This window comes from Helianthus annuus, chromosome 1 (assembly GCF_002127325.2).
Source record: "Helianthus annuus cultivar XRQ/B chromosome 1, HanXRQr2.0-SUNRISE, whole genome shotgun sequence".
Classification (NCBI taxonomy): Eukaryota; Viridiplantae; Streptophyta; class Magnoliopsida; order Asterales; family Asteraceae; genus Helianthus; species Helianthus annuus.
Window position 1 is genome coordinate 99862765 of NC_035433.2, and position 25808 is coordinate 99888572.

Consider the following 25808-nt stretch of genomic DNA (forward strand, 5'->3'; position numbering starts at 1 on the left):
TTGGATTGTCATCCAATCGGATGACCATTCGTCATTTGGTCCACTCTTCACCGTTTAACGCGCCGTTCTTTCGCTTATGCTATCATCCTATAATCAGGCTAACCTTCCAGCGCTCCCTTCAATCCAAGAGAGTGTTTATTTACTAAACACAATTTGTGAGTATACTTAATCCTTTTTTGCTTTACGCACTTTTGGGTGTTACATACGTTACTTATTCAAATCACCATCGACACATAACCCAAACACTATTTATACGCTGACCGTTACTGCATGTTACGTGTTATTCCATGAATGCTTGTATATTATGTTTACACAGTGATTGTTTCCTGCCACCTTAGCAACGATAGTACTATAGTTTGGACTCAGCACCTATTGTGGACAAGGGTTGTTAAGGGCTTTACTTCACGTGTCCCAGTGGGGATATGTGTTGCGCATTCTACAGCTCGCAGTCACGTCTGTGCATATTTCATTGTCGATAACCTACTAGCTTTCACCTTGCTACATGTTACATGCTAGTTATGCGTAAACGTTTTCGCTATCTATTATACTATTAAACTTGTATGCTCACCTTTACACTATGTGTGTTAACCGCTATTTTAACGTATGTGACAGGTGTTTGAATGCTTAGGATGCTGTGCTCTTGCTTTTGTGGAATCAAGTAGGAGAGTCTAGAAACAAACAAACAATTTAAATTCTGAGTTGTCGAAACAATTTATTGTCTTTGAGATACTATGTCTATAATGATTATTTTGTTGGATATGTTTTGGTATGGGACTTAACGTTAAATATTCGGTAATATTAGTTGTTATGGATTTCTCCTGGACAATCTGTTTCGCTCAGTGCCGCGCCCCGATGTTTCCGTCATCGGTTGGGGTGTGACACTTACCCCCTTCTCCCTTTCTTTGCTCACATGCTAGTTGAGAAGGGATCTCAATTATAGAAAGTTTCTGGCTACTCCTTTGGGTGTTAGATCTATGCGTTCTGGTGTACTTGTAACACCGATTTGGGGAGAGAAAACCCTTGAGTGGGAAGGGGTTGGTGTTTGAAAAGAGGAGAACTCCGGGAACATAATCCCCGTTGGAGTGCCTCATGAGTAGAGAAAGGTGTAGACATAGCTGGTGATGTCTGACCAGTATTTGGTGTTGAAGTAGTGACACAAGGCACTTGATTCACCTCGCTGGGAGATTCACTATCTGGCATGGATAACTTTGGAAAGATGGAGCTACACTATTGGTCTTCGAGATGGATTTAGCAGGGTAGCACCATGGTGGGCGCCAACTTGTTGCTACAACAAATATGAGACCAAAGGTAGTGACATAACCTACTAGGTTAAATGGTTCAAAGGTTTCAGTTAGCCTAACGTACGTCGTGGGCTCCCCCCATGTTTGCAGTATGTGGAGTTGGATCAAGTTGTTGTTATTGTTCTTGAATCCTGGATAATAGAGTGTGTTCTCCCACATGCGCTGAATGCTGCTGGGTGGGAGAGTCCACACGTAAAGCATGATGTGACTGATCACTGTTTCGTTTGTTTTGCTGCTTATGAAAGTTGCTCACTTTCAAACCCTTTTGGCTTTCAACCTTTTAAGCTATGTTGTACTCTGGCCAGTTTATTAAGCATTGAGCTACCCACGTCATCAGTTACAGATGATGAGCTGGTGAGATATGTATAGGAGAAGGATAACAAGTACTGGGAAACGGCGATGCGGGTTGAGCTGGAATCTATTGAGAAAAATAAATCATGGTTTTTAACTGAGCTACCAGCAAAACATAAACTTATCGCTTAAATGGGTTTATAAAGTGAATCAAAATGCAGCCGGAAATATTGTCAAGTACCAAGCTAGATTGGTCACAAAAGGTTATGTTCAGAAACATGGAATAGATTTTGATGAAGTATTTGCACCAATGGCTTGAATGGAAACGGTACGTTTACTACTCGTTATTGTAACCCGGGAGGGGTAGCAAGCTCATCGCTTAGATGTAAAATCGGCGCCTTTACACAGTGATCTAAAGGAAGAAGTGTATATTAGTCAACTGAAGGGTTTCGTTAGAAAAGGTCAAGAAAATAAAGTATTTTGGTTGGTTAAGGTATTGTGCGGTCTTCGTCAAGCCCTCGAGCTTGGAATCTCAAACTCGATGGGACGTTAAAATCTCTAATTTTACTCGTTGTCTTAAAGAGCAAGCAATTTATATGAAGAACGAGAAAAACAGTTTAATTATTACTAGAGTTTATGTTGATGATCTCATAGTTATGAGTCCACACATCAAGAAAATCAAAGACTTCAAAAGGCAATTGGAGATGCAGTTTGAGATGAGTGATTTGAGGATGTTTTGGTATTATTTGGGTATTGAGGTGGTACAAGATGACTCTAGGATTTCAATTAGAATGAAGCTAATGCTAAGAAGATCTTAACCAAATTGGGTATGCTAAATTGTAATCCAACAAAGTGCCCATTGAAACTAGGGATGAAGCTGACTAAAGAAGATAAAAAACAACCCATCTACTCCACTCTATATTACAATATTTAGATCTAGATGTAATCCAAGAAAAACGTGTTCTCTTTGATGATGTTCGCCGTTTTTTTAAGTGAATTTGATTATTGGTGAAAGTCTTCTCGTTTCGGGCCTTCCAAATCTCCCAAACCGTCCCCACTAAAACTGCACCAATTATATAAAACCAATTAGTTGTTTATTTGAATTATGCATGAAAAATATGAATCGAGTCTCTTCTAAATCTTCGAATTCTCTCAAGTTTCTGTCTATTTTCTTTGGACCATGAATCTGTTTGTATCAAAGGTTTATATCAGAGAACAGTAGCTCTCATACTCCAATTGTGTTGGTTGATGATTGTGCATTAAGTTCCATGGTCATTGACACTAAGAATCGTTTTTATCATGATCATCTCTTTAATTATTTTTGAAGCCTTTGAAGTTATGATCTCCTGTGGTTGAAAAGAAAAGGAATGCAATCTTTTTGATCGTGTGTCATGTGAGAAGCATTGGTTGTCATTGTTATAGTAACATGATGACGTATTCGAAAAACAAAAAAAAAAGTTTTTTTTATCTGTTAAACAAAAGTTGCAACACTAAAAAAATACAGAACTCTAGAGACCCTTTTAACCATAGAGTGATTCTAAAGGTCCTTTATAATAGACACTGTAGTGTAACGCCAAAAATGTTTAGTTGGCAAATCATTGGGGGCTCGCTCAACGTTTTTGGAAGTCTAAGCGAACTATAAAGTCAAGACCCTTTTGAATTGGTATAAAGAAACCATTGGTGGCGATTGATTACCCCTACTTTCTCCCTTATTTCTCCCCGAATCACCATTCATGTCGATTGTAGTAGCGAGGTTGCGAGTAATGAGGATAGGAGAAGAGATGTGGGTGATGCACTCAAGAAAAAAAAAGGAACTAACGAGTAATTATTCAAGTTTTGGGCCTAGACATTTTACCTAGGGCCATTATTTGTTTACTTATTTGTTTGTTAATTAAGGTAATATATGAAAAGAGTAAATTCCTGAGTTTTGTCCAAATTTGTCATTTTAATCCAAATAGTTTTTTTTTTTTTTTTGCCTCTGAGTCCCTGACTTTTTCCTTTTGTTGCCATTTTGATCACATACACTAACTCCATCATTAACCAGAGGTATTTTGGGAATTTTCATTTTAAATGTTTTCAATTGCCATTTTGATCCAATTCCAAAAAATCAAAAAAATTCCAAAAAATTCCAAAAAATCAAAAAAATTCCAAAAAATTCTAAAAAAATAATACAAATTCTAAAAAATCATAAACATTCTAAAAAATTCTAAAAAAATACAAAAAATCCATTTCGGCGCGAACCGTTTCGAACCTGAACCGTTTCGACGCGAACCGTTTCGAGCCGTACCGTTTCGACCCGAACCGTTTCGAGCTGAGCCGTTTCGACGCGAACCGTTTCGACCCGTACCGTTTCGACCCGAACCGTTTCGAGCTGATCCGTTTCGACGCGAACCGTTTCGACACGTACCGTTTCGAGCTGAACCGTTTCGAGCCGAACCGTTTCGAGCCGAACCGTTTCGAGCCGAACCGTTTCGAGCCGAACCGTTTCGATCCGAACCGTTTCGACGCGAACCGTTTCGACGCGAACCGTTTCGACCCGTACCGTTTCGAGCTGAACCGTTTCGAAACGGTACGGGTCGAAACGGTTCGCGTCGAAACGGTTCAGCTCGAAACGGTTCGGTTCGAAACGGTTCGGCTCGAAACGGTTCGGCTCGAAACAGTTCAGCTCGAAACGGTTCGCGTCGAAACGGTTCGCGTCGAAACAGTACGGGTCGAAACGGTTCAGCTCGAAACGGTTCGGGTCGAAACGGTACGGCTCGAAACGGTTCGGCTCGAAACGGTTCGGCTCGAAACGGTACGGCTCGAAACGGTTCGGGTCGAAACGGTACGGGTCGAAACGGTTCGCGTCGAAACGGTTCAGCTCGAAACGGTTCGGGTCGAAACGGTTCGCGTCGAAATGGTTCAGCTCGAAACGGTTCGGGTTCGAAACGATTCAGCTCGAAACGGTTCGGGTTCGAAACAGTTCGGCTCGAAACGGTACGGGTCGAAACGGTTCGCGTCGAAATGGTTCAGCTCGAAACGGTTTGGGTTCGAAACGGTTCGCGCCGAAACGCATTTTTTGGATTTTTTAGAATTTTTATGATTTTTTAAAATTTTTATTATTTTTAGAATTTTTTGGAATTTTTTTGATTTTTTTGAATTGGATCAAAATGGCAATTGAAAACATTTAAAATGAAAATCCCCAAAATACCCCTGGTTAAAGATGGAGTTTTTGGATGAAGTTAGTGTATGTGATCAAAATGGCAACAAAAGGGAAAAGTCAGGGACCCAGAGGCAAAAAAAAAAACTATTTGGACTAAAATGGCAAATTTGGACAAAACTCAAGGACTAAAATGGCAATTTACTCTTTTTTTTTTTGCTACTAAAAGTAGCTATTTTTTTATAAAAAAAAAATTATGTGTTTTTTAGCTATTTTTAGGCATTTTTTGTTGTGTTCACATTGGTTCTCGTGGTTCTCGCAATAAAGGGTGATTCTTAACGGATCTTTGTCCTATATATATATATATATAATATATATATATAGTGAAACGTTCAAATGAGAAGAATTTTTTTGTAAGAAGAAAAAAGAAAAAGTTTAAACCAATAAGAATGCTTCATTTTACTTCATTTAATATTTGCATTTAATTTTAATATAAGGACATATTGGTAAACTTACATAAATCAATAATTTGTATTCTTCCCCTTTAATAACTAACTAAATTAAATTAGTAACTCTTTTTCAAAATATATACTTTTTCCAAATTAAAAAAAAACAATTTAATTTAGAGTGTAGAATAAATTACTAATTGTGTAGGGTAAATTACGAGTTGTGTAGGATATATTTCGAGGTGTGTAGGATAAATTTTGGCTGTGTAGGATTAAATTTTATAATGTGTAGGGTATATGTAGAAAAATTTTGATATGTGTAGGCTTTGTAAATTATATGTAAAATAATTAATGATTAATTGACTAATTAATTAAAGAGAGAAAAATTAATGATATGAGTTATAAATGAAATAGTATTTTACTAATATGCCCTTTCTTCTTTTTATTCTCACAATAAATTTCTTCTCAAATGAACCTTCCCCTATATATATATATATATAGAGAGAGAGAGAGGGAGAAAGGTTAACATACAAAAGGGCTTATCATACTTCACGTACGCGACACTGGTAACCGTCGGATCAGGGCTATAATTACGCATGGAACAAATAATAACGCATGGGATCAGTTATTTGGTGATAATCACGCATGGGAGCGTAACTAATCACGCATGGGGGCATAACGCATGGAAATGTAATCACGCAAGTTGTTTTTCTGTCGCGTACGTTAACGTACGTTAAGCCCTTTTGTAAATTATACTTTCTCTCTCTCTCTCTCTCTATATATATATATATATATATATAGGGTAAGGTTCATGCGAGAACCACCTTTATTGCGAGAACCGCGAGAACCAATGTGAACACAAGCTAAAATAGCTAAAAAAACCTAAAAAAAACCCTAAAAAAACCTAACCCCCACCCCCCCACCCCCCCAAAAACCTAAACCCCCCCACCCCCCCCCCCCCAAAAAAAAAAACTAACCCCCCCCCCCCCACCCCACCCCCCCCCCCCCCCACAAGCTAAAATGCTAAAAACTAAACCCCCTAAAAAACCTAAAAAATCTAAAAAAATCAAAAAAAAATCTAAAATTTTTTTTTTATTTTTTTACTATTTTTTATGTTCAAATCGCTACTTTTAGTAGCAAAAAAAAATTTTTTTTTTTTTTTTTGGATACTAAAAGTAGCGATTTTTATATAAAAAATAGTAAAAAAATAAAAAAAAAAATTTTTGAGTGTTTTTTAGATTTTTTTAGGTATTACTGTTTGTGTTCACACTGGTTCTCGCGGTTCTCGCAATAAAGGGTGGTTCTTAACGGATCTTTGTCCTATATATATATATCATAAAAGCAACATATGAGTTGAAATCTTGGTTTCAATAAGAACTAAAACTTACACGTGCAAACCCTCAAATGCCAATATCAGAGCCTTCAACATTAGTTATAGGAAAATGAAGGCATTATTAAAACTCAAAACAAAACAAAACATTAACAATGATGAATTTGTCATTCTTTTCAGATGTAACATTGCATACATGTACAGAAAAACATACAAAACAACAGTATCAATCAGGCAGCCGTCCTATGATCATTCCCGAGACCTTTGAATTCCGATCCAACGTGCATAATCAACCCACCTGTTACCCAAGTAATAATATTAAAGACTAAAACAGATAAAAACATAATACATATACATATCATGGTTATTAAAGCTATCGCCTCTTGTGCCTAGGCCCCAATCGAGGCCTATGCGCCTAGCGCCTTTGATAACCATGATACATATATATGTGATGATAATGACGACGGTGATGGATGAAATATAATTACATTAAGGACCCTAAGAACGTGTTGCCGGTTCGGACTGCAAAGCAGATAGCACTCAAGATAAGCTTATGTTGGTGCAGCAATGGTTCTAACATTCGCTGTTCGATTACCCCTGCAATTACTTGGTACCTATAAAACAAACAAAAAACGGAGAAACGATAATAAGAACATAACGTTTTAGAAACTAGAAAATAATAATATATATTATTATATACGGAGTAGATGTGTATTAATTTTGTATAGATAATCAACTGTATGTGTTGTGGGAATATACTATAAACGGTTGATATTTAGTTCTAAGTTAGAACCAAGACACCATACAAAACGAAGACCAAAATGTGGTTCCGTAGACCAATATTCACATATTATGACAACTTTACTTTAGTGGTTATCCGTTTAAAGTTAAACAACTTTAGCTCGACATCGCGTGATGGTTAAAGTATTTAAATAAACTGAAATAACAGAAAAGGTACCTGAGGTTGCTAGAAACTGCCATGTAGACACCATAAGCAACACTAGTCGATAAAATGGGAATATCTTCTTCATCAGCTTCAGCAGCAAACGTCTTATCAACCGCCTTCCTTGCATTTATCAAAAGATTTGTGATACCTGTCCCAATCTGATATATACATATATAATATTCCGTCAGCATTGTAAAAGACAGATCAACGTAAAATTAAAAGAATTGCGTCCAAATTTACAGTGTTCACTTACAAGAGATGCACCAGTCCCAACACCAAACAACTTGGCTCCGTTACGCTGTAAAAAATCGTAAAATACAATATTTAAAGCTTACGTATTTAAAAAAATAATAATGTTGTATAAAAGCAAAAGTTGGAAATTCAACCTGTTCAAAGTTGTCGGATAGCGAATAGCGACAAATAGCGACAAGGCACCTATACGCTACGTATCGAATAGCGACGGCTATTTTATAAATAGCGATTACACTAGAAAAAGAATTTTGAAAATTTTTATATGTATATTACATCAAAATACCCTTGTATATATGCTATTTTACATGTATATTTAACAAAAACCTATAAATCCAGCTATTTTATAGCTATATCTAATCGTTATTAACATCAAAAAAAAAAACCCTAACTGTCGCTAAGTTCGCTATTTATCGCTAAGACCCATATAGTGACACTTGGTCGCATGGCTACATAGTGTGCTATAGCGGTCGCTATAGCCGCTATTAACAACTATGAACTTGTTTACTTATGAATGGGTTAATTTGCTTTTAAAATTTTATCTCCAAAGGTAAAATAATATTTTAAAATAGATATGAAAGAAACATGTCAAAAGGATCAAAAGATCAAACGAGTCGAAAGTTGCCCAGAGTGTAATTATCACGTAAAATAATTTTAAATCAAAGTGTTTTGAATAAAATAAACCTAGAAGTTTCGATTCATTATCCAACCCGCCCACTTTGCAACTTCTATATAGATACATCATACACCATACATACATACCGCTATGGCACCGATTCTCTGCAACAATGAATAGGATGTACCAGCCAAAGCAACCTACATATGGGAATAAAATAGACAAATTGATGTTTAGACAACGGTCAGCAAGTGGATAATCTCTCGAAACAAAAGTCGATATATAAGTTTACAGTTATAGAGATATAAACGATACAAATATGTGAAACTATATACAAAGTAATACATAAAAAAATTCTCACAAAAGAGGTGAAATATAAATACAAAGCAACTTGAGTTTGACATGTACTAGGTTCTTTGAAAAGTCAAAGGATCAAGTAAATGTGTTTGAGTGATCACCTGAAACGCATTATCCGGGCATCCGGCAAAGAATTTGGCAACTCGTCCAGCACTTACTGCAACGGGTGCTCTAAGAGAAACCGTAGGAGCAGGAAGCCACACAAGCATGAAATCTGCAATTAGAGCCATTATCTAAAACAAACTTCAATTAGCTTTCAATTAGAAAAAATGTTGTTCAAAAACTACAAACTTTTAGTAATCAAAGTTTTAGAAGATTAAAGTTAGGGGCGCGTTTAACACAAAACCAATTTAAGGCAAGGAACCATGAGAACCGGATAAACACTTGTCCATAGGGTTGGCCAGATACAGTAAAAGAGACATGATTATGCAGTCACATAACCGCCATACGTAGCACATCTAAAGTACTATGTACAAGTGCGGTCAATTTCAAGTGGCAAACTGCATGAACATTTGTATGCAGCGCTCAACAAATGTAGTGAAAGAGAGGCGAAGACGCATTTACATAACCGTCTTATGCATCACATTTAAAGCATTGCATACAAGCGTGGTTAATATAAGTAAGAAACCATGAGAACAACTTTAGCACGCCATATATAATGAACGAGAGGCGATTATCAGTATACTTAACAATCTTATGTATCACATTTAAAGCACTACATATAAGTTTGGTTAAATTTCAGAACCACGTGAGACAGAAACTTATACAGTTACATAACCGCCTTATGTATTGCAGCTAAAGCCCTACGAACACACGGTTAAGATTAGTTCCAAATCAACTACAGATGAGAGCCATACCACATCAGCAGTAACAAAATCCAGCTCCTTGGAAAAATTCTCTCTTCTCTTTTCCAACTCTGCAGCACTCTACAACACCACAACAATATTAAAAACTTCTTATTTGACTTCAAAAGTCAACAATTCCTTCAATATATCCCACAAAAGAATCTAAGCTGGTGTTCATTTCACATAATTGAATGCGTTCTTAATAGAATTAGAATGTAGATTCCATTTCTTATGTTGTTCGATTCAAAAAAAAAATAAAGAATTAAAAATGAATCTAAATTGCCAATTCAACTCTTCTTTTGGGTTACAAGATAGTTATGTCATTTCATGTTTTACGTTCCAATTCCATCGATAATTACACCAGCCAAACACATTTGTATCAATCTCCTCAAAATTAAGTATTCACAATAACACAAAAAAAAGAGTTAAATGTGATTTTAGTCCCTCTGGTTTGGTTTGGGTCATTTTGTCAGTTTAGTCAAAATATTTCATTTTCGCCTGTTCACTGTCAGTCCACTGGGTTAGCTTCATCCATTTTTTATTGTTAACAAGAAAGGCAATTCGGTCGTTTCATATGTAATTCTGTTAGCCAGAAGGCGCAATTCGGCCATATAAAATGACCGAATTGCCCTACTCGTTAATAGAAAAAATGGATGATTCAGCGAACTAAAATGGCAATAGTGAAACCTTTTTAGACATTGGACTAAAATGTTAAAATGGCCCAAAACACATCAACTAAAATGGCATTTAACTCAAAAAAAAAAAAAAAAAAAAAAAAAAGGAACAAACCTTAGTGAATATACCAACACCACATTCAATAGCAACTTTAGTCATAAACAAATCATCAGCAAGCAGCCTTTCCTTAAACCCACCAAAGTTCATCAGCCACCGGAACACGGGTGATTCCTCGAGTTCCAAATACCTCTTCACAATCACTCCGGGCAACTTTCCGGCATCGATGGATGCCGCAATGTCCTTCGGAATACTCTCCAGAGATCTCCCTGCTTCCGCTAACACGAGAAACGCCTCCGCTTTATTCTTCTCTCCGGCATCACCATCCTCATCTCCACCTCCACCTCCGCCACCGCCACCCCCTCCGCCAGCTCCACCGTCGTTTCCGCCGGAGTATGTGATGGTTAGAGGGATCCGACGGTTGTTAAGGGTGAATGAGAGGTGAGAATTGGGAGTGTGTGTGGAGAATTTGAGGTGGGTGGAGTGGCGGAGGGTTGTGCGGTTGTGGTGGTGGTGGTGGTGGGTGGGAGAGAGGAGAGAGAAGGAACGGACGGTGGTGGCTGCCATGGGAGGGTGAGTGGAGGATCAGGAGTGAGGAGATGCAGAATGTGTTTCTTCTTCAATCTGAATGTCATCTCACTGATTTAGCTTTTCTGGTCAACTGTCTAAAGTTTACCCTTTCGTGTGCTTTAGACCACATATTGTAGATTCTATCACCCCATATATAAAATAATTAGTAAATTAGAGAGACTATATTTAATTATTATAATCAGACCGGTTGATCTAAGATTTGCAGACATAAGACCATGGGGTGTGGGGAACATCCCACCCGTCGCCGGCTCGTCCCCCTCGTCCCACACCGCCCCCTTAGGCTCGTGGCGGCGCTTCCAGCTTCTCCAAGCCGTTGGAGACGAGGCAAAAAGTGCCCCCCCTTAATTAATGCCGTTTTTAACGGCTATTTTTAAAAAATATATATATTTTTTTAATTATTTTAAAACCTATAAATACCCATTCATTTAACCTTTTTTATACACAAATTCACCCAACCTCTCCAAACAAACCCCTTTACAAAATAATCTTCTCTAAAAAATAGACAATGTCATCTTCCTCTTCGTCGGGTTCGACGGATACTAGAGAAGCCATAAAATATTTTAGAAACACGGTGGTAACCGCGACACAACTAATTCTGGAAGAAGAGGAGGATGAGGTTTCGTCACAACCACGAAACAGGAACCCGGCCATCAACCGAGACCGAGAAGGTTAGTTTTATTTTTGTTTTTATTTTTATATTTTATAGCGTAGCATTATTTTTATAAGTTATATATGTGTTACTATATATTACTTGCCACATCGTGTAGGTGCTCACGAAAGATTAGTCGCGTTGTACTCGGAGACTATGTTTAGACGTCGTTTCCGAATGAGTCGTCGACTGTTCTTAAGCATAGCCGACGATTTAGCCTCTTATGGCCTTTTTTTACATTGCGATACGATGCTAGAGGCAAAAGGGGCTTCACCACCTTACAGAAATGTACTGCGGCGATTCGTCAACTAGTTTAAATGTAACTTTAGGTTTTTTTTTTTAAATGTAACTTTAGCTTTTTTTTTTTTTTTAATGTAACTTTAGGTTTTTTTAAATGTAACTTTAGGTTTTTATTTAAATGTAACTTTTTTTATTTTTATGTACTTTGTTTTAATTATTTAACTAAATCAAAAACATAATAATAAAAAAAGGGTGGAGGACTATCCTCCACACCCTTGGGTAGTCCCCAAGGGGATGGTCCTCCACCCTTGGTGATCTGGCGCATACGTGACGGATAGTCCCTTTGAGGATTAAGCAAACCACACCCTCTAGTCTAAGGGGAAACGAGAAAGGATCATCAAAGTTATTACATTTGTACCGACCAATCAAATCCCGTTAAATTCATTAAAAATAAGGGGAAACGAGAAAGGATCATCAAAGTTATTACATTTGTACCGACCAATCAAATTCCGTTAAATTCATTAAAAATACTAAATATATATATTCAGTATTAAGAATTTATATCGAGATGGACTGAGAAAGTTTTATTCTTATCATCTGATGAAGCTACGTTACGTGATTGACGCAAGCGATAGACATATGCATTCACAGACTTCCCCTTGGATATTGTTGCGGTCAATCTCGTAGCTTTCTGTCTCTCTCTGAGTCTTTGTAGAAATGATGACATATACAGAAACATAGACTCTCCCTTTACTCTAACAGAATCCCCGTGGATCTACTTTCAGTTTCCAGCTGCTCCCACTTTCGTTTAAATCCTCCTTCAGGCTCCCACTTGCTTTAAGCTTTCGTGCTTTCAGCTGCTAGGATCGTCACCTGGCTCTACAAGCTCTTCCTTACTTTGAGCTCGTCTTCAGACTCCCCCTTAAGTTCAGCTATCAGGATCGTAGTCTGGCTCAATCACCTGAAAATTCTCGAACAATCTATAAGATTTTTACAATTTAAGTTTTAGAAACAACAATCTAGCTCTAATCATATAACATGGATAAGCTGGAGCATTTCAAATATGTGACAACACAGGACATCGTTTGTTCACAGAAATCTGGATTTTATATTTAATAGAGAAAACAATTTGGTTTTCCATATTCGATGACTTGGCTCTAAATATTCTCTGATCGAGAACCTGGCTCACATTTAATACTTTTAACCTATCTAATATCTATTGGAATTTTCACCGAAGGAGTTTTATTTTTGGTGTTATCCGGTACAACCGTTTTTGTTTTGCCCTTTCCCGACGGTTTATACCCAATACCACAGTTACAAAATTCATATTCGTCCTCCCCAGTTTCTTCGTTTTTGTTTATCGGTTTTGGAACTATATTATCTAGCATCAATGATGAAGCAACAAAACCTTTCAATTTCTTTTTCTAAATCTTCAATTTTTTTTTGCAATCTCAGCATCTTGTTCAAGTTGCGTGATTTTTTCAATATGCGAGTTTATTATATTTTGTTTTTCAAAATCATTTTTATTTAAAACTGATTTTTCATTTTCTAAAATTTTTATTTTATTTTTCAAATCATTTTCTAATTTAATGAAATTTTTGTTTTCTAATGTCAAACTTTCCACATTTCTCAAAAGTTTGACATTGTCAGATCTGGATTTTTCACAATTTGAGCACACAGGTTCAGAACATGAAGTTTTATTTGTTGATGCATTTGATTCTTTGACTTCACCGTTCTGCACCTCATTCTTTTCTTTCTCCTGCTGAATACTCCATCTTTTCCAAGCTTTAGCTTCAATATCAGTAAGAGCCTGTGTATCTTCCAGTTCTTTAAACACTTTATCCCAATCTGATTCTTTAAACACTTTATTCCAATCTGATGATAATGACTCCATAAGCTTTTCTTTATTTACCTCACAAGCTCTAGGGATACGATAATCTCTAATTTCTTGCATTAACCGCCTAAATCTTCTTATCACGTCAATTTCCAGTTCATCATCTTTGATTTTGAAATTTACAAATTCAAATGTCAAATTCTTCTTTTTAATTTCTGTTTTGTGTTCTTGAAGCTTGTTGACAAATTCATTTAGAGTAAATCTTGGAAAACTAGAATCTTTTTTCACCTCAATCAAAGCTTCATTCCATTCTGAAGATAAGGCATCTACAAATTTCGATATCTTTTCAGCATCCGACATTTTTACATCGTAATACCTTAACCTGCTAAGTAAATCAAAATACCGTTCTTTCAACTGATCCAATGATTCACTTTACCCAAAAAAAACTGATCCAATGATTCATCTTTTTTACATCGAAAATGTTCAAATCTCTTAACCCAAATTTTTTTCTATCTTCATCCCGCATCTGCCAATGCTCAACACCACCATCCCAATCATACATTTTCTTAAACTTGAAAGTTATTGAAAACTCGGTTCAAAAATATTTGTAGCTCAAAGTCCAAAAAGTTTCAACTTCCACGAGACCCACTAAACGTTTGTATCCCAATTTTAATCCACAAGCTAGCGGCCCACTAATCAACTTTGTATAATCGGCCCAAGTTTAAAACTTCAAATTGTTGCCCAATATCAAATCAAATTTTGACCTTGTTTAGAACTGGCCCAAAAAAAAAAAAAAAAAAAAGAAAGAAAAAAAACCTGAGCCGGAACCACTGCCCAAAATCTCAAAAACTTTTAGTCTTGCCCCACTAAATCAATCTTCAAAGATAAGTAGCTGTTTTTTTTTTTTTGTATCCTTTTCTTTCAAACATAATCAGTTTAGTGACACTCTACTTCTTTTCTAATAGCAGCCAATACCTTTTTTTTTAATGTTTCGCCTGATCTCGTTTTAATCAGATCAAAACTCGTTCGAAACACTTAGAAACAGTCCGAATCAAACAACAATTAATCCGAAAAAAAAAAAAAAAAAAAAAAAAACAATGTTTAAATGATCTGATTTTGATTCGAAAATCACCAAACTCAACTGAAATCAGTCCGAATATGATTTAAAACCAACAGAAACTCGATCTGATATTCACCGAATTGATCCGAACTTCGTCGAAATCACACGAAACAGTCCGAAACAATTCTGCAATGATAAGTTTTCCCGAAACAATTTTTTTCGATCGTAATTCAATCACAACGTATTAAATCAGTCCAAAATGTATCAAATCGTCGTTCAGATCCTATCAGATTTCATATTGACCTTGGTTGACCTTAGTAATTTCGTCTGCAGTTAACCAATTTGCTGAATCAACCTGATTAAACTTGTCCGAAAACTTCAATAAACACTCTGAAATGATACGAATTTCACCGAAATACACCGAAACTTAATCAAATCAATCCGAATTCTGATGTGAACTGTCCGAATCTATCAAAACTTTACCGAAATACACCGAAACTTGATCAAATCAATCCGAATTCTGATGTGAACTGTCCGAATCTATCAAAACTTTAACTGAACATCACCGATTCAGTTCGATATACACATACGATACACCGAAACTTGTTAACAGTCAACCGAAATGATCCAAAATTTGATCGAAAAACAAATGAGTCAGTTTTAGATTGACGAAAAATGTTTGAGATTACCGAAAATTATCAAATCATTCTGAAATCAAACAGATTCAGTTCAAATATTTCATGCGACACACTGAAATCACAAATGAATTCAGTCCGAAGTTACTGAAACAGTTAGAATCGAACAAAAAATTGATTTGAAACAGATCGAATCAGCTTACTACTTGTTCAAAACACATCAACAATCAATCAACACACATCTGAGATGTCTGAAATTCAACAAAATTTAACCGAAATCAATTGAAAATCAACCGAAACAGATTCGATTTCACCGAAACTCGTCCGATTTCGATCACGATTACACGCAGAGCATCCGTGGCTCTGATACCACTTGTGAGTTCAGGATCGGATCGTAAACGATCTCTAGTTCTGCGGTGGATTCGATTTAACGTGCGGAATCCGTTAAATTGAACCGTAATCGTGCGCGAAGACGTAAATAAACGTCGTTTTATTACGCATCAACGACAACCGGACAGAGTTTCGACTCGATCTATACAAAGAACACTCGAAATCTAATAAACATGACGTAATCGGGAGCGTTCTTGATGTAGATGATGAACTTGAAGAACTTGTGTTCGTACGAACCGAGTTCTCTCATGTGTTCTCTGAGATGTGTTATGTACGAAGGGACATGGAAAGTATTTATAGTTGTTGTAGGTTCGTACGAACATAGCCATACTCGGTTCGTACGAAGCTGCCATGTATACTCCGGTTCGTACAAACTGCCATTCTCCCTTCGTACTAATCTGCGTTGTATTTCTCTGGTTCGTACAAGTCTGCCAGAGTCCAATACATTCTAATTGGTTGCTGTATCATGCAGACTTCATTCCATGCATATGATATTGTATATGATGTCATCAGCATAATGATGACATCACTTTGGATCTTGTTCAGTTTCTTCGCATCGTGCCGTACCGTATACTGACCTGACACTGCCTAACGACACCTAATGAAACCTCTGTCCTGTATGATACAGACTCAAGACTTTAGACATTTAACGTATCAACAGATTTCTAACTATGGACATACAAAATGCACTCACAGAGATCTAAGCATGGGGGATTGGGGGGGGGGGGGGTGGGGGTAGGCATGGCCATTTCATTGAACAATTCAAATAAGCATGTGTTATATTTTTAGTATAGATATTTTCATCATTAGTTGAGTTCTTGCATGATTAGAGGTCTAACGATGTTTATGAGGCCAATATAAGTCTAACTAGTTCATTAGACTAGTTAACTAGGTGTTAGGATAATAAAAATATCACTAGTTCATTAGACTAGTTAACTAGGTGTTAGGATAATAAAAATATCACTAGTTCACTCGTCGGCTCGAAACCGGACAATATGTGAAAGGTGTGTTATAATACCGGAAGCTATGTCTTTGATATCCCGTTGATATTCTCGGGTTTGTTTAAGGTGTTTAACATCATTTACAAGTTTAATGGACATTGCAAAAGCTGAATTTTGCATCGAGGACACTTATAATTGTTATATTATATTGCGGATCGGACGATTTAATAGTTTAGGCGTTTTCCGGAAAGTTAAAGTAGTTTTGCAATTTGTGCCACTAAATAAGGTTTTTATTCATGTAAATGTGATGATACGCTTGTCGCATCATCCGTTAGTTGTTTCGGACAGTTTTCAGAACTTGCTGGCATGAATATTAGGACATAGTTGTTTTCTTGCGACGCAACGAAAGTAACAATATCAATTGTCAAGTTTCAATATTTCCTAAGGTTGCTAAACTTGTATGACCTACTCATGCACAAATTAAGTCATAAATGAATGCAATTAAACGTATAAATAGTTGTTAAGTTGTACGGAATTACCATTAGTTTTGCCGGTTGTCACAGGCTGCTCCCTCTGCTGTGAAGCGTTGGGATCCTTGTCTTTATCAAGATCGTCGTAAATCTTTTTGAGCTCATCAAGTTTGCACTGCGCTTGGACTTGTAATTCTTTGTTGCTACCGCTCTCCCCCTGAGCAGCAAATAGCTCCACAAGCTCAGTTACAATTCGACGTATTTGCTCGTTCGCTACACAAAGTTCCCGATGTCTTGTGGTGGAGGCGATATCACGTTTTATAAGGATAGCAATCTGTTGAGCATAACCGTGAATATTAGCAGCCATCCGTAAAAGATGTTTTTCATATAATTCGCCTTTCTTTTGTAGCTCTTTGATGGTTTTCTGCTGCTCCTTAATGAGATCTTGATTTGCTTTAATATTCTTTGTTTGTTCAGCCAAAAACCTGTGAACTTCATCAAACTTGTTCTGCACATATTCCGGAAACATCGGTTCACTTCGGCTAGGCTCGGCTGCTGACCGAGGTCTTGGTTGTGGTACTGTTGGTCTTGGGCCTTCCAGTCGTGGTGTTGGCATTCGAGGACCAACCTCAGAGATCAATTCCATAGAACTCGGAACCGGGATAGCAGCTATAACTAGGGATAAGGAAGCCGGAACTCCCAAGACGGAAAGACCACCAGTGACTGTTGTGACTACAGCAGCCGAGACATCAATAGTTGAGACAGATTCTGCTTCAGAAAGTCCGGGAGACGAACTTGAACCTTCACCAATTCTTCGTCGTTTATAGTTCATGATTTGCTTTGATTGACTAACCGGAACAACATCTGGTCGTCCATCATGATCACTATCACTATCGGAAGAATCAACAGGTAAGGCATCAAGATCCGTAAGTTTATCATTCCAAATAGCTAACTTTAAAGCCCACTCGGAAGTAGGACCGAGCGATTCGACCTTATTTCTGAAAGCAGCTAGCTTGGCTTGATCCTCTTCCGATAACTTTGCAACTAAATCTTGTCTCACCGTCCTTAAATATTCCTTCTCGTTAAGCATAACCACATCATCTTCGACCAACTTCCCTTTGCCTTTCGAAGAACTAGCAGTTGGAGCTTCGGTCTCTAAGGCTGCATCAATTTCTTCAAGTAACATATCTCGACTTTCATCGAGGTTTGGGCCCGCTTGTTCGATTTCTACTTCCATTTCTACATCATCCCCGACAATTCTACCAAACAGTTGATTTACTCCCGCGGTGATTTCAATCCATGTTTGATCAGCTGCAAGATTATAGTCTTCAGCTTGTAAGATTGCACCGAGCATTGGTCGAATCTCCGGAAGAGCGTTCGAATGCACCGACGGTTTGACGTTGCGACAATGCGTAAAAATACGCCTCGTCATTGGTGTCTGAACAAGTTGTGGTAAGCCTTCATGAATTGGAATGTTCGGTATAAGATGTTTGAAGATCAACATTAAGAATCTTGGGTAAAGCAGCATCAACTTGGCATTTCCAGCCTCGTAACTAATTTGTGTCTGCAACGCCCGTAAAATCATTCGCGCAAAGTTGTACGGTTGATTGAAAGTTAAACCGATCATGGCCGATAACAACTTATGTCCCATCCCATCCATTCCCGATTTTCTAGGAGCAAAACATTGCATTATAACATGAAAAAAGAAGCGCCATTTCTCTCGAAGCATTCCTTTATTGATTTGCCTTGACGGCAACGGTCCAGAGTAGCCAAAGTGTCTAACTGCGCGTTCCCTAATGGTTGCATCATAACAAATTTCGCCATGATCGAGCTCTCCTAACTGCAAGGCCACTCGAATAACCTCCTCCGTGATAACGATCTGTTGTCCATTGACTGTAGCCTCAATGGTGTCGTTATTCACGAGAGCAGTTGCCCAGAAATGCTCCATGTAAGACTTTACTATACGAACATTTGCAGTAAGTGCATGAGCAATTCTTGACCTTCGAAGAAAACGGATTATCTCCCTATAGTCGTCAATCCCACGAAGATTTTCATCCAAAAGGGCAATCTGATTATGCTTCAATATAAAGTGACGTTCGGGAACATGTTGATTTTGTTGTTCTGCCATATCTGTTTCAAAACAAACACCACAGTAAGTTTGATAAGATAAAAACAAACTGCTACTGTATGATATCTTACAGTCTGCAAACACTTGGTACGAATTGCAGGATTTACACAAACCAAATCATCTGTTATGTTACACAAACCATCATACCAGCAAATCCGGACTGATTTGAATTTAAAACTTCAGTTTTAGAACACCAAAAACCCAAATCATAGCAACAACATAACATTCATCCAAAACTTCAACTGTTCATGATATCCTTCAGTTTTATAACAAACATCAAAGCTTTTACACTTAAAATCCCCAAATCAAAGCAACAACATAACATTCATTCAAAACTTCAACTGTTCATGATACCTTTCAGTTTTAGGTTTGATAAACCCTACCCTATCAAGATAACATTCATTCAAAACTTCAAGTGTTCATGATGAAGATGATGTATTTAAAGAACAACATACCTGGTTGTTTGAACTTCTAATGCGAACACAAAGAGAAAAGGGGGGGTTTTGCGAACAGAGCCAGAAAAAGGGGTTTTGATAGAGAATGAAGAAGTCGGGAACAATATGCCTATTTAATGCCAACACAGAGAGAAAAGGGTGGGTTCTGCGAACAGATGAGTAGGGTTTTGGTAGAGAATGAAGAAGTCCGGAACAAGATGCCTATATCAAGAGATAAGTCCGGAACACAGTTTTCTATATGACCCAAATTCGGAATCCATACAAACCCGGAAGTTGTTAAACCCGGATGGGGTACCCCCTTTCAAATATACACGCACCCTTCCGGTATGGTTTTTTTTTTTTTTTGAACCCTAATGATGAATTTGATCCACTGGAATCATGCGGTTAGGATTTCAGGTTTCCTGTGTTGCCAAGTTTGTGGAATACATTGTTTGAAGATGTATTTGACTTATTGGAATCATTATTTGATGCACAGGTAGATCAGATTAGAGTTTTTAAGATTTCCTCTGCCTGCAGATGTTTTTAAGATTATATTTGGGGAATAATTTGTTTCGGTAATCACCGCCGTTTTCCCCATTAAATTGACCGCGTTTTCACTCTTGGTCTTCAACCGTTTTCTCCTTTTATTTATCAACGCACGAATTGCAATCGCTCTTTCTGTCTCGCGAATCACCATTTTAATCTGCCGAATCACATAAGGTAACGAGCTTCATCTTTTTCTCGGTCAAATCCAACGTGTTTGAAGATGTCGTTCGATTCTTCTGTTTATGGTTTTATACAAAATCTGTAAATCTAACTTAAATATTCATGTCTTTGTAACTCGCAGTTCCATTTTCGATTTTCAAGAGCATTTTATTGGAACGAAGAACAAATCAATGGTGACAAAGAAATAGAACGGTGAGTTCTTACATTTTCTCTTCAATAATCGTCCTTTTTTGTGGTTTTTTTTTTTTATTCTAATTGTTTTCTGTTGATTGTCATCTCCCTTTGGTGAACTACGTTTCCAAAATGATGAAACGCCGATGAAACATCTATTGGAGGAATTTGAGGACGTATATATATCTATCAAAGTTTCATTCTTTGAAAAATATGTTGAGTCTGAGTGCATTTGCATAAGTTCATATGTTTGATTTCGTCTCCAATTCGGTCTACATTATTTTTTTTCTACCCGTTTTAAACTCAAAATCGGGGCACTTGCATTTGCAAGTTATGGTTATCTCAAATTTGTGAAATCAATAGCTAATCTGTTAGTTTATAATGTTATGTTAATGAAAATTTATATTTTTGGTTTATTCCCCTGAATTTCTACATATTCAGTGTAGTTATAATATACCACTAAAACAAACTGAGATTTAAATGTGTATTATTAAATGTCAAATAATTTCATTAAATATATATTTTCTATTGGCATCTAGTGGGTTTTTGAATTATTATTCAAAACTTTTTTTTTTTTTTGTTGTATTTGAAACTAAATATGAATTTGAACCGGATTTGATTAACCGAATTCGGATATGTGGGTTAATTTACATGCTTAATTTCCTGAGAGTTGATATAAAGCAATATTTGATAGTTATATTAAGATCAATACACTCCCCTGTTCAACATTTGTATGCACATTAATTGCATATTTATGTGTGTATTTGCATATATCCGAGTGTATTTTACAAGTACAGAAATTTGTATGCTGCATTTTTGTGTATTGTTATCCACTAATACATGTTCATACTAACAATGTGTATTAACTGAATGTTTGTTGTTCTGTTTACGCAAGAAAATATTAACCATCAACATTTGTTTCAGATCTATTTTTGTGATTGTGAAGATGGTAGTGGTGCACCCAATGCTATACATAATGCTCATGCGCAGCAATGCGCGCACCACAAAATCGGCGTCACTTTTGACAACCAAATTGGTTTGCTTTCGTTATTAGTCGTTCGTTTGCTTTCATGATTTGTGATTGATACCACACGCCTCAAATTGTTGTTGGAACGTTGCAAGCGATAAGTTCCAATTACACGATAGTTTACACAATCATCTCAATCACACCGCCACAGTCGGTTTGTACAACAAGCGAAGAGAGAGAAAAGTGGTGTAAGGATTATGGGCATAGGCTGGGAAAGATTACCGTAAAAATCTGCAAAATGGACTGAATAAGGGTTCGCTTACGCTGCTGGAATCACTTTTGAATCTTATGGGTTCTCATGGCTCCCATGATATATTCTATTGATTTCCTTTTATCCTATGAATTATTCAAGTAACAATATGAGGCAATATATGCTTTCATCTTGCACACATAGTCCGATTAGAAAGGTTTTTTTTTTTTTTTTAATTTATTTGCCATCACATTTAACAGTAAACCTCCCTGTTTCCTTGCATCGGGCCATCCACCCATTTTACCATCATCATTAGCCTTCATGATATGGCCATGGTTTTAAAAAACAGCCGAGGCGTCCGTACTGAGGCACGCCTCGAGGCGGAACGGAGCAAAATCGTATATGACGCGGTTAATGTTTGTTTACAAACTTGGTCACTGATCAAATTAAGCATCTAGCTGCTTTCCACACACTATCTTTTGATACATGACTTGTAATCAGGCTGATTATAGTTAGTAGATTACTGACAGAGTGATATGACTTGTAAGCTGACGTAAGACGCAGTCCTTTGAGGGCTGTCTTTGGGAGGCATGGGCATTTTTGTGCTTTTTATCAACTTAGGTGGTGGCCAGGCCATGAAGTCGGTCATCTTTCCACTAGAAAATTCATCCACCGTCTCGCTGCTTTTAGGGTATGTAGATCATGTCAGCTCAACTGTTTGCTTGGCACTGTCGTTTCAGTCAAGTTAGTCATGCATGTGTGTGTATTTACAAGAAGGATGATTCGTGTATTTTTCTGAATTTGTTCTGATTCGTACAGGAGAGAAAGGAACCGGCGGGGAATTTCAGCTTGCATTATCATTCTGCAAATTAGACAAACAAGTGATTCCCTGACAAACAATATTTAGCTTCAGTAATCATAATTAACACTGTTAATTGTTCACTAAAATTTCAAAAATTGTCAAACATGTGTTTCAGGCAACCTGACTAGACACAAAGTTCATCCGTACATATTTCTACTATGTAATCATAAATTTCTGATCTCTTTACAGTGAGAAGAAGATTCGAGTGGTTATGTGCATCAATTCAGTTCGCTTTTGTGGTAGTCTTCGCACATATTTTCTACTATGTGGTAAGCAGCCCAGCCCACAAAGTTCATTCGTATCTTTCACACATGAAAACACACTCACTATGTAGTTGTCTTTCGAATGCCGTGATGTGCAGCCTGTTTTGTCGATCCTGCTTGCAACATTTGTAGGGTGTGGGGTTGCTATGTGTGGTAGCTCGATTGTTGTTGAGATTTTAAGATTAGAAAGACGACGGCAGCATGACAGTGACACTTGAGATCAGCAAATGACATCCGCGAATCATTTTTTATCCACAACCAAGACAAATTGCATCCTCATCTTCTCATGTTGTTACTCCACTAATAATTGAAACTGGGAATAGAGAAGCTGATAGAGGTAGGTAAGTTTGGGATCTCTCTTTCTTCCATAAGGAAAGATGATTAATGTGATGACCCTGCAGTTTTAATTGAGACGAGAACGTAGTGCCAAAATATAGATTAGCATATGATGAACAATATTAAAAAGTTTATTCTAAATTCAGTTATTTATATATTGTGTTTTGTTATCTATACTAAAGTCTTGTAACCATTTAAAAAATTGATTGTCTGCACTTCAAAGTGATATCCTTCCGGTGAAGGAAGAACCTAATCTGACAACACCTTAAAACACACTTTATTGCTTTGAGAAAATAGCTTGACTATACAGGTGACAGGTCTGATCAATGACTCTTTATAGACTCTTGTGAAACTTTTGGATGGATTTATAGTTTCTTTTAGTTTGGAGATATCATTTTCGACATTAACTTGATAGAAGATTTCGAGTCTGAGCTAATTTGACTTTGGGTCCGATTGAGAGAGATAGAGTAGAGAGAGAACTTGTGTATGTTTGTTTAGAGAGAGAAACTGATTTAGATTCCGGCGAGACCCTTTTTCCGATTTGGTGCGGTGTGTATGCCGGCGATGGTGGTCTTATAAATTGCCTTCATCATCAACATCGTTGTCGGTTATAGGTTCGAACAACCACAATAACCGCTGTCCCAGTCTCCAATGATTCCGACAAAAAAGGCGTTTTCCCGGAGACCACGAAACAATACCCAAAATCTATTGTTTCCCTAAGCAAATACATCATCCAATATCTCCTTGGAAGGGACGACAGAAAAGAGGCCGGATTTTCAAGGAGGTGGGGTAACCGGTGGCTTCATGGTTGCCGGCGAGAGCGTATCGCCGATGGAACAGGTTCTGGGCGCCGATGTTGAAGAAAGTAGATGGTGGTGGTGGTTTATGGTAGTGGGGTGGCCGATCAAACTAGGATTTAGGTTATATACTTCTAGCTGGGTACAGAGAGATATAGTCTAAATGTGTATGACAGACTAAGAGAGAAAAATTGATGGGTGTATAGATGAAGATTAAAATGGGATGTAGGTCATCGGAGATGGAGGTGGAGGTAGTGGCGGCGGTGGTGTATGCAGAGAGAGATGGGTATTTGTGTATATTATAACAACATATTAATAAAATAAAAAATCACAAAAAAAATACGTAAAAAGATGATTCTACCCTTCGTTAAAAGGGAGGAAAAGGACAAAAACCCTGATGTTAACAAAAAAATTTAACTCTATTACAATTTTGGACTAAAATGGCAAAAAAAATTGAAACAACAGAGACTCAGATGAAAATGTTTTAAATTCGGACTAAAGTGACAAAACTGCCCAAACCTCAAAAACCATTTTGGCTGTTTACTCTTTCTTTTATACGTTTTATGAAAGTATAATTAATTAAAGGTTTATTATACCTACTTTTAGCAATAAATAAATAAAAATAAACAAAATTGTAGTTGGCCCCAACGTTCTCTTGAGAAGGACATGACTACGACGCCTCCACCAGAGTTGAGATTACGACATGGATCATTTAGGCCCACATGATCACATCGACAATGCATATTGCTTCGTACGTTCTAAACACGCACATCACACATACACAAAACAAACTTGTTATCACCCTTTGCAATATGTGGTGATGTGGCCACCCGTTGGTCATCCTTAATTGTCGGGAGTACAATGGGTCATGTTTAAACGAGTATTAATAATCTTATTCTCCTACTTAATTGTAAAGCCGTGTCTCATATTTGCACGGGCACCCCATTACTCAATACCCATTGGTAGGGGTGTGCAAAAAACCGAAAACCAAGAACCAAACTGTGTTCGTAACAGAAAAAACCGATCTGAATTGTAAATTTGGTTTTCGGTTCAGTTTTCAATTCCATAAATTTTGCTTATTCGGATTACCAAACCAAATAAACCAGCTAACTTGGTTAATCAGTTGCACTTAATTCATTTAGACATATTTCTACAGGTCGATTCGGTTTATAGACAACGCCAATAAAATTTTAAAACTGAATCGTATAAACCGATGAACACCCCCACTTGTCGGTATCAGATATACCCACTAGTTTTCTATAACTACTCTTTGAGATTCCCAAATACATTTCTTACTCTATTTTTTGTAATTCTATTACACAGAGAATTTTGAAATATAAAAACTAGTCTTTGGATCAGTAGATATTTCAATTACCTAGGGTTCATAAAAATAAAGTAAATTACAAAACTCGTCATTTATGTTAACACAAGATTGCAAAGTGTGTCTTATCTTTAAAGTTGATAAGATTCATATTTTATGTTTGCAAACCGTAACACGTAACGTCCTTTGACTCTAACTTTGTTAAATTTGACCAAATGGACCCATATTATGTTTGCAAACCGTAACACGTAACATCCTTTGACTCTAACTCAGTTAAATTTGGCCAAATGAACCCATATGAAGGTATTTTGGTCATTTACTCTAAATACTAAAAAAAATCATAATTATAAAAAAATAAAAATAATTATGGATAAATTTTTTTATATATTTTACGCACATATATCCTAACTAACCCCCCCCCTCTCTCTCTCTCTCTCTCTCTCTCTCTCTCTAACTACCCTACCACCACCACCTACACCCACCGGCCACCA

At 37.0% G+C, this 25808-nt stretch overlaps 2 protein-coding genes and 2 long non-coding RNA genes across 8 annotated transcripts; 1 reads left to right on the forward strand and 3 right to left on the reverse strand.

Annotated features, from left to right (window-relative positions):
• Positions 1-6526: 6526 nt before the first annotated feature.
• On the reverse strand, positions 6527-10934 carry LOC110866074 (protein RETICULATA-RELATED 4, chloroplastic). The gene is made up of 8 exons (XM_022115426.2): positions 10310-10934; positions 9533-9601; positions 8777-8908; positions 8465-8518; positions 7707-7751; positions 7466-7611; positions 6996-7121; positions 6527-6805 (listed from the first exon to the last, which is right to left on the reverse strand). The coding sequence occupies exons 1-8, from the start codon at positions 10817-10819 to the stop codon at positions 6757-6759; spliced, it is 1131 nt and encodes a 376-aa protein (XP_021971118.1). The 5' UTR covers positions 10820-10934; the 3' UTR covers positions 6527-6756.
• Positions 10935-12143: 1209 nt separating this feature from the next.
• On the reverse strand, positions 12144-20163 carry LOC110866042. 3 transcript variants are annotated; one of them, XM_035989888.1, is made up of 3 exons: positions 19646-20044; positions 17132-19192; positions 12144-12693 (listed from the first exon to the last, which is right to left on the reverse strand). In XM_035989888.1, exons 2-3 carry the CDS (start codon positions 19188-19190, stop codon positions 12686-12688), a joined length of 2067 nt encoding a protein of 688 aa, XP_035845781.1. In that variant the 5' UTR covers positions 19191-19192; positions 19646-20044; the 3' UTR covers positions 12144-12685. The 3 variants fall into 3 exon arrangements, with proteins under 3 accessions (XP_035845781.1, XP_021971094.1, XP_035845779.1); XM_022115402.2 differs by lacking the exon at positions 12144-12693 and adding an exon at positions 15436-16266 and having other exon boundaries at positions 19646-20163; XM_035989886.1 differs by lacking the exon at positions 12144-12693 and having other exon boundaries at positions 15436-19192; positions 19646-20163.
• LOC110866055 lies at positions 19765-23385 on the forward strand. Of its 3 annotated transcripts, none has more exons than XR_004892523.1 (6): positions 19765-19969; positions 20121-20344; positions 20472-20542; positions 21446-22429; positions 22558-22619; positions 22716-23385. It is a non-coding gene; the product is annotated as an uncharacterized LOC110866055 (long non-coding RNA). The 3 variants fall into 3 exon arrangements; XR_002551167.2 differs by having other exon boundaries at positions 19786-20344; positions 22790-22869; positions 22962-23385; XR_002551165.2 differs by lacking the exon at positions 19765-19969 and having other exon boundaries at positions 19976-20344.
• On the reverse strand, positions 22655-24289 carry LOC110866066. The gene is made up of 2 exons (XR_002551170.2): positions 23680-24289; positions 22655-23258 (listed from the first exon to the last, which is right to left on the reverse strand). It is a non-coding gene; the product is annotated as an uncharacterized LOC110866066 (long non-coding RNA).
• Positions 24290-25808: the final 1519 nt, after the last annotated feature.